This window comes from Stomoxys calcitrans, chromosome 3, assembly GCF_963082655.1.
Source record: "Stomoxys calcitrans chromosome 3, idStoCalc2.1, whole genome shotgun sequence".
Lineage (NCBI taxonomy): Eukaryota > Metazoa > Arthropoda > Insecta > Diptera > Muscidae > Stomoxys > Stomoxys calcitrans.
Genome location: NC_081554.1, coordinates 130,931,672 through 130,940,443, shown reverse-complemented (window position 1 = coordinate 130,940,443; position 8,772 = coordinate 130,931,672). Strand labels below are relative to the sequence as shown.

Sequence of the window (8,772 nt, the reverse complement as noted above, 5' to 3'; positions counted from 1 at the left end):
GAAGGGTTTTGGGTTGGTCTGAGGGCCAAACTTTTTATATAAAATATGTATTCTATTCTCAAATACATTTCATTTGAGTCCCATAAGGTTTCAATTAGTCAACTTTTTCTTGGGTTGTTGGACTTAATTACAGTTTCGCATTCAATCCCAAACAACTTTCATTTTAGTCCAATATTGTTGCCCAGTATTGTAATATAAATTTCGTATTCTTCTCCCAAACACTTGAATGGAGATATATATATGAATATTGGACTCAGCGCTCACGGAGGGCCAGCGCCGCTTCCGATATCAAAAAATCAAAAACTTATATAACAAATTGTTGCTCCCATTGTGCCAGGCATCTATACTGATTATTTTATTAAAATTAAAGCTAGTTAGCTTTATACATTCAGTTCTAAAATGGTTTTATGAATCGATAATGCATATGTGCAACCATATGGATATGAATGTAAAATCTAAATAGTTTGGAACGACTTATTTTAGGTTAAAAATCTATTGTGTTCATCCGTTCAAAATTTAGCTTTAGCATAAAATTTGGTCTCTAGTTATTATATAGCTCAGATATATACCGTCTTCTTTACTTGACATCTTGGAAAATGTAAGTCACATTTATCAAATAATTTCAATGACATTTGTCATGAGTTTTATATGTATCTCTCTCTTCTACAATGGTAGTAAGAATGGTATACCACTTTTAAATTGCTTCCACATAAACTTATCTACCGATTTAACATCTTGGCGGTACTGAAGTTGCACCTATACAAGGTTTTGATTGAATTGCCTCTCCAACATCTGCTCTAAGTTTGATACACATATGTAAGTCCCTTCTCAGCTGAAATAGAAAGAACCTAAAGTGCAACTAGAATTATAAAGACAGTCCTAAGCAAATGTATAATTTATAATAATATAAAATAAAAAATATTCGGGGAAAATGCATGTTGCTTTAACAACATTTATTTTGAATCCTAAGGTAACAACACTTTTATTAAACTTAAAAAATATTCCTTCATAAGTGTAGCTCTCATTTAAAAATGGCTTCAGATTTATCATCTAAGTAGTCAAAAGTCAATACTTATATCCTGTTTAAGCAACATCACATTTTTATTGCAAGTAATGCATAAAAAACAGTTTTTTTTTAAATCTAATACGCACATTAAATGAACAGATATTGTCGCCAATATTTTTCCCTATTCAATCCATTTTCTAACTAACTTCTATATTATGCGTAATTTATGAGCTCAAATGCCAGTCCAAACTTCAAAACAGGAAGAAGCCCGTCCATCAAATTGATTATAGTAATGATTTTTCCATCATTTTTTTCGCTTTATTATTCCGTCGCCACCACGCCAGCCTGTCATCAGAATAGTTCAAAGGCGTGATAAACTTGACAGTTTTATGACACTCTAACCATGGCGGCTGGCATATGCTGAAACACTGACGGAACGAATTTTCACACAACAGTTGGTGAGGCAAAAAAAAAGTTGTTAATGGCATGCATTGAGAGCCAACATGAAAAAAGGCCACTATTGAGAGTAGATTTCAATATAATACAAAGTGAGAATAGCTCTCTTTGAAAAATTATATTCTACCAGTTGCTCTTTTGCCTATAACAAAGTGGAAATTGCAATGGTAACCCCGAAATATTGGGTTGCCATTGCGAGAAAATTTTTGAAATGCTTAAAACTGATTGGTCGCCTTCGGCGGGAGAGCAAATTGTTATTCATAAAACGCAGCCCTCTTCTCTGAGACTACTGTGTTTTAATTTTCACAAGCATTGAGTGTTATTCTCTTAACCATATCTCACTGTGTGTTAGTAAGTCCATTATAGAAGAAACCTGTTTGCTTATGCCAAAGTGTTGATGGACAACACATGCCTTCATAAAGGGGTTCCATGGCTGGCTTTCACTGACATCTATGGCGCATGCGAAGTGATTGGCTATTCAAGACGCCATATTTGAAAATTACTCTACAATAAAAAGGGACAACCTTCTATGTTGGTTTCGTTCTTACGCCAACAGTTCAATAGCATAGCAGGTTTTGAGCATGAAAAACGCAATTGCTTCTTTAAAACGCCATACAAAAGAGCACCGGAGAAAAATACCATTTTATTGAGAGTAACAGAAAATACAAATATGTGTTCTCTCCCCTATGTGTGCTGCGTCTGCTTCCTTTTGTTATCTTCTGCTGTGAGCATTTCATTGCCTTTGTAATTCTCGCCGAGGTAAGTTACTCCACTGAACTGCTAAACACAAATCAGTTCGAGTTCAACTGTCGTGGCGTTCAGACGTATTCGGAAAAAGGAAAAGCTAGTAAACCTGAAAGCTCAAACGGTTCTCAGTTAACAGAGAAAAGTTGATAAAAAAAATTATTGGTGGAAAAAAAAAATAAACACACAAATATAAATGATTATTTGATTCAATAAAATTAAAAATATCGTACGGAAGAAAAAAAATCATCTTGAAGAAAACTTGTAATAAAATTGGAAAATAAATTTCCAGAATAATATGCATATATATTTTATTAAATGCAAGTGAAAGTGTTGAAAAAAATACCAAATAAAAAACCAACTTAAAATTGTGCTTTATTGAAGAAAAAAAATAACGAAAAACTTCTTAACAACAGTTGTGGATTAAATCAACACCTTCATATTTGGCTGCTTTAGTCAATTTTTGGATTACTTATACTTTAACAGCAAACCTTGCTGCAACTTTTTGGATTAGTTCCCGTTCACAAAAAACAACTTCACCATCTACAATATGGTTGTATTAGAAGGTGGCGGTGGTGTTGTTACCATCGGTAATAACCAATACCTTCAACCTGATTATTTGGCTCCATTGCAAGCAACGGTTAGTATACAAAATATATGAATGAGAGGACTTAAAACTAGGGAAACAGCTTCAGCAACAAAACCAAATGAGACCCTTTTTAAGTTTTCAATATTAAATTACATAGATAAAATTATCTAAAGTTTTCGGAAATAAAAAAGATAATTAACAAGAAAAATTCTAAACATACTAAAAGTTTTGAAAGTTCACATTTGCCTTTTGGCATGTACAAGCATAATGAAGTAAAATCTCAGCAGCAATGTGCAATTTAGAAGAAAAAAAATTATCTCCCAAAAGAAGATATATATAATAATTGTTTGATATAAAGACTTGATTTGATTAAATCGTTTACATTTTTCTGAGAAGCTAAAAAAAATTTATAAAATAAATTGTATGATTCCATTACTTTTTTCCCAACTATCTATTTTAGTTTTTCTTCGGCAAACAGTAACTGTAACCGTAAGAAAAATATGATATTGCACTTTATTAGAAAAACGTTCGGAATAATTTTGTATTTCTAATATTCAACAATTAAAAATGTTATTCTATGGAAAAATTAATAAAAATCTATGAACAACATATTTGGATAGAAATGTTTGTTTTTGTTTATAATCATTATTATTCTAAAACCATTCATAATTCATTATGAATCCATAAAATTATTTTTTTTTTTCACAAATTTTCATTTTAAAACATGTCCCAACAAAATGTTTTTTAGTTTTTTTTTCTATTTTTTTGTGTTTATTTTATTACCAGACATAGTTTCAAAAGAAGACATTAGAAATTAAATGTAATGAAAGCTAGGAGTATTGAAATATTAAACGGTTCAAACTCTAACAGCTGGTTACGAATTTTTTCTTGTGCAAAATTTTAAACTTGGCAATTTTTGTTATTGCACTCTTCTTGAATTTTTTCATGTTAATATCTAAGCAGTTATACAAGAAAAAGATATATTTAAACAGCAATTCCACGATTTATTGCAAAAACAAGTTTAATTTTAATTATTTTGAAAAGTATTAGTCAAATTGATAACGAAATTGTATATCTAGAGGTGCTTGGATCCAAAATTTGAAGTAGCTGATGGGTCAAAATTTTAAGATATTTTTTTGGATTCAAATAAGTTATTTACTTAAAGCATAATTAAATTTTTCAAAAAGACTTCACTTTTGGACGAACATTTTTGGCTTTTTACCGTTAAGTACATAAAGTACCAGCTCACTTTGGTTCAAGAAATAAGTTCCACTGTAATTGGTATAGAGCTACCGTTTTTAAAAAAATTAGAAACTTTTCAGAGATACAAAAGATATTTTTTGTAAACATTAACGTTATAACATTAAAAATTTATTTTATTGAAATTATAAGTTTAATAAAATTTTATTGATAGTCTTCAATAAGAGATTGGAATTACAAATATATTTCAACGGCCTTATTCACAAAACTTAATGCATATATAAAATAGATGTATTTGACATATTTCCTTATAGAACTGTCAAACAAACCAATTTTAAGACTTCATAAAATTTTTCGAATAAAGCCGTAAATGTTTAATAAGTATTCTTCACTAAATTTAAACCGTTCATATTTGCATTTGAATGGCACACCACAACAATTGAATTGAGGAAAATTTAAAGTTATTTAAGTTCTAGATGACATAAACATAATGGCCTTTAGTTAAAATTAAACACTGGCTTAAACTATTAGAGTGTCACCATTGGTTTAATTTCAGGTATATAAAACTTTTTTAGATTGCCTGTTGTCGTTTAAAGTTAATTTTATTAATGCTTAAAATCAAAACTAGAAAAGCCGTCGGCAACTCCAAATGTTGAACTTTTGTGTGTTATGAGGCTCTTTCCTTCCTTCCTTCTCTTTTTTCTGTGATATCACAATTAGATAAAAATAAAAGTGAATCCATCGAAATTTAAGTTGGTCTTACAAATATTTTAAAATTGGATTAAAAATAATATTTTAACGAATCACTATTTCAATTCTTTTTCACTTCAAATACAAAAAATTGTTACTTGGTTCAAAGCTTTACAAAAGAAGTTGGCATTAAACCCAAAAAGATGTATCACAAAATGATATAAAAAGAATGCCTGCCTGTATTAAATCCTTATTTAAAATCAAAAAGCAGTTAATTAAGTTTGGAAACAATTCAAAGAAAATCATTATCAATTTTATCGAGGAAAACCCATTAGGCAAACGTTTATAAATAAAAAACTCAAATACTTTAAGCTTATATATACATATATATATATATATATATATATATATATATATATATATATATATATATATATATATATATATATATATATACATATATATATATATATATATATACATATATATATATATATATATATATATATATATATATTCGCCCAATTAGTTCCTCTAGGAACTACAGCAGTTCATATACCAATTATGGCATGTATTTAAACAATTAGTCATATTATTCGGCCTGAAACTTTAGCAGTTCGATTAAAAGCCAATATAATTGCCGGACTCATTTAGTAAGATTTTTATTTAATACTAAAATTGGTTTATTGATTAGTTAATTTTAGTGTTTTTATTTTAACACCCCACCTAATCGAATATTTTAACCTTATTTTTTCTTGCAGATGGATTCCAAAAAAAGTCCTTTGGCTCTCCTCGCTCAAACATGTTCACAAATTGGTGCTGACTCATCGGCTGTTAAACCCCTGTTGGCTTTGGATAAAACCAAAAAATCTGGCTCCACATCATCGGCTTCATCATCCACCTCAAGTGTTAGCTCTGACACAGGATCAGCGAAATCACCCACACAAGCTAAATCACCCAAATCGACAACACCTACTACAACAGAAGTAAAATTGGCCTTTAAGCCCTATGAGACAAATGTCTTGAGTCAACAAAATCGTGATACTTTTAAATCTTCATCCAGCAACAACAATTCAACAGACGATAATAGACCAAGTTCCAAAGCATCGTCGCACAATGGGGATGTCAATAATACACGGGTGCCATCGCGCAGCAAATCCAACAGCTCGCCAGAAAACTTTAATAAATCGCAAGATTTAACTACAGGCGGAGGTTCCTCAACTCCTCATGATACCAGCCGTAAAACTGTTTCGCCGTCGGGCTCTTCACAGCGTGGCGCAAGTCCAATTGTACGCTCTGGCATGGAGGTATTGAACAATGCCAACGGTTCTGCCCAACATCCTAAAGAAATGAGCAGCATGGCTCAAGCTGCTGCTGCCGCTGCAGCTGCCTATAAGGCCGCTGGTGCTCAGTATGGTTTGAATCCTTTGTCGGCCTTGTGCTGTCCTCCCGGCATGGAACAACATGCTGCCGCCAATCCAGCCTTTCGTCCACCATTTGCGGCTGGCGGTTTTTCGCATCATCACGCAGCCATGTTGGCGGCTGCTGCTGCCAACGGCGGTTATCCCGGCGGCCCTGGACAAAATCCTCAAAATCCATACATCAGTTATCAACGCATTAAGACTCCTGCCGGCGGTGAAGCTATTGTACCGATTTGCAAAGATCCCTACTGTCCCGGCTGCCCCTACTCGGCCCATACACAACAAATGCTTATGGGCGCTCCCTGTCCGGCCGGCTGTACACAATGTGAACATCAAAAATACGGCATGGCTGCTATGATGGGTGGTGCCGGTTTACCACCAGGTCATCCATACTCTCAAGCTGCTGCCGCCGCCGCTGCTAGTGCTGCAGCTGCTCGTTCTGCTCCTTACGTCTGTAGTTGGGTTGTGGGTGATGCCTACTGTGGCAAGAGATTCCAAACCTCAGATGAGCTTTTCTCACACTTAAGAACCCATACTGGCAATCTATCTGATCCTGCTGCCGCTGCGGCTGCTTTGGCTCAATCCCAAGCACAATCTTTGCTCGGTTCGCTATTCCCTCCATCGGCGTTGAGAGGAGGCTATCCCGCACCCCAGCTTAGCCCCATGTCTGCAGCTGCTGCTGCTGCCGCCGCATCTCGTTATCATCCCTATGCTAAGCCCCCAAGTGCCATGGGTCCCGGAGGACCCTCACCGTTTGGTGCACCGGGAGCATTTAATCCTGCTGCGGCCGCTGCTGCTGCTGCTTTAGGTCCATACTACTCACCCTATGCCATGTATGGCCAACGTATTGGCTCCGCCGCAGTACACCAATAAGTGATTTAGTTGGCGCAAAAGAAAAACAAAAAAACATAGCCTCTGACGAAGGCTTTTTGTGAAAGTGATCTTGAAATCATCTCATGAATGTCATACCAAATAAAAATGAAGGAGCAAACAGGCCTCCTCCATGGCCCATCATCACGAAGGCACTGATTCAAGGAGCATGGCCTCCCACAGCACAATTAATGTGGAATTGAGCAGCCGTCGAAAGCTAGAAAAAAACTCATTGATGAACAAAGAAAAAATTACACAAAAAAACACCCCAAAAATGAGTCAAAACCGTCCAATTTGTGGACTGGTTTCAATACTGTGATACTAAATTGTAGTTTGAGCGATAGTTTGTTAGTTTTAAAAGAAAAAATTCATACTTTTTATTAAGAAAAAAATACACATAAAATAAGAAAAAAAAATAAATCCAAAAGTTTCATTTTATTTTATCAATAAAAAATATTTCTTTTTGTTAATTTCAACACCTGCAACCAAAGCACACCATGTTTCCATAGAGAATATCTTAATAAAAATTATCAAGAAAATCCTAAATCTTCCATAATTTTTGTTGCTTATATGTCAAAAATAACTAAACACGTTGAAAAAAATTGTTTCTTTATATATTAATTACATTGCTTTGCTTTGTTTTCTTTATGCTATCCCACATTAAAGTCTAAAGAAATTCTTTCCTTTTTTAGTTATTTAGTCCCTAAGTTATTCTAATGTAATTTTGACTAGGTTTATAGTTGCTTTCATCCAACATGTCATTGTCACCAATCCAAACTGAAAACAGAACAATTTTCCCCAACACAATTCAAACACTTAGATTTGCTATATATGAGATGTGCAAATGATGAAGCAAAGACAAAAATAAAAAAAATAAAAATCAATTGATACCTATAACATCGACAACCAATAACACTTCTAAGCATATATCTATATATAAATAATTATAATTGTGTATTTTCATTTGTTTGGAAATTGACAAGAAAAAACCTAATAAATTATACTTATAAAAAAAAACTAAAGAGAAACCCCAAAAAGAAAAAAACACAAATATAACAAAAGAAAAATTTGAAAATTTTAACCAATATTTTTTATTTTGATATTTACGAGAATGGTGGGGAGGGTTTGTTAGCTTAAGAAAAAATGAGCTGAGCGGGTATCCGTCACCATAGGTTCTTCAAATATATATTTGCGCTTACTAACTTAAGGTGGAGTAACATACTACGGGTACGCATTAAAAACGAAGCGCAAAAGTTAAAGAATTTTCAACTTTGACGATTGAACGTGAGCGTCATTTTGTGTTGCCATACGTGAAATAGTGTTTTTAGTCGTCAAAGTTAACAAGTAAAAGCTCGCTATGTTCTGCCGGGCCGAATTTACACAATTTATTGTTTTTTGTACATACTTGGCACAGTTGTTGGAAGTCATAACAGAACGGCTTTGCGGCTTTCAAGGGCTAAAGATGCCAAATCGGGAGATCGGTTTATATGGGAGCTATATCAGGTTATAGATCGATTTGGAGCGTACTCGGCAAAGTTGTTTGAAGTCCAAATAGAACACTTCATGCAAAATTTCAGCCAAATCGGAAAAAATTAGGGCTTCCAGGGGTTCAAGAAGTCAAAACGGGAGATCGGTTTATATAGGAGCTATGTCAGGTTATAGACCGATTTTTAGCGTACTCGGCACAGTTGTTTGAAGTCCAAATAGAACTCTATATGCAAAATTTCATCCAAATCGGACGAAAATTAGGGCTTCCAGGGGTTCAAGAAGTCAAAACGGGAGATCGGTTTATGTTG

General features: G+C 33.7%; 1 protein-coding gene across 1 annotated transcript; it reads left to right on the top strand.

Annotated features, from left to right (window-relative positions):
* The first annotated feature begins 2,210 nt into the window (after positions 1-2,210).
* LOC106092841 (zinc finger protein Noc) lies at positions 2,211-8,057 on the top strand. Its single transcript, XM_013259767.2, has 2 exons — positions 2,211-2,846; positions 5,447-8,057. Exons 1-2 carry the CDS (start codon positions 2,757-2,759, stop codon positions 6,977-6,979), a joined length of 1,623 nt encoding a protein of 540 aa, XP_013115221.1. The 5' UTR covers positions 2,211-2,756; the 3' UTR covers positions 6,980-8,057.
* Positions 8,058-8,772: the final 715 nt, after the last annotated feature.

Bases quoted from the DNA above. Each gene is read 5' to 3' on its own strand.
- LOC106092841 (XM_013259767.2), top strand. From the start codon at position 2,757: ATGGTTGTATTAGAAGGTGGCGGTGGTGTTGTTACCATCGGTAATAAC. The intron at 2,847-5,446 runs GTTAGTATACAA...TTTTTCTTGCAG, and splicing joins TGGCTCCATTGCAAGCAACG to ATGGATTCCAAAAAAAGTCC.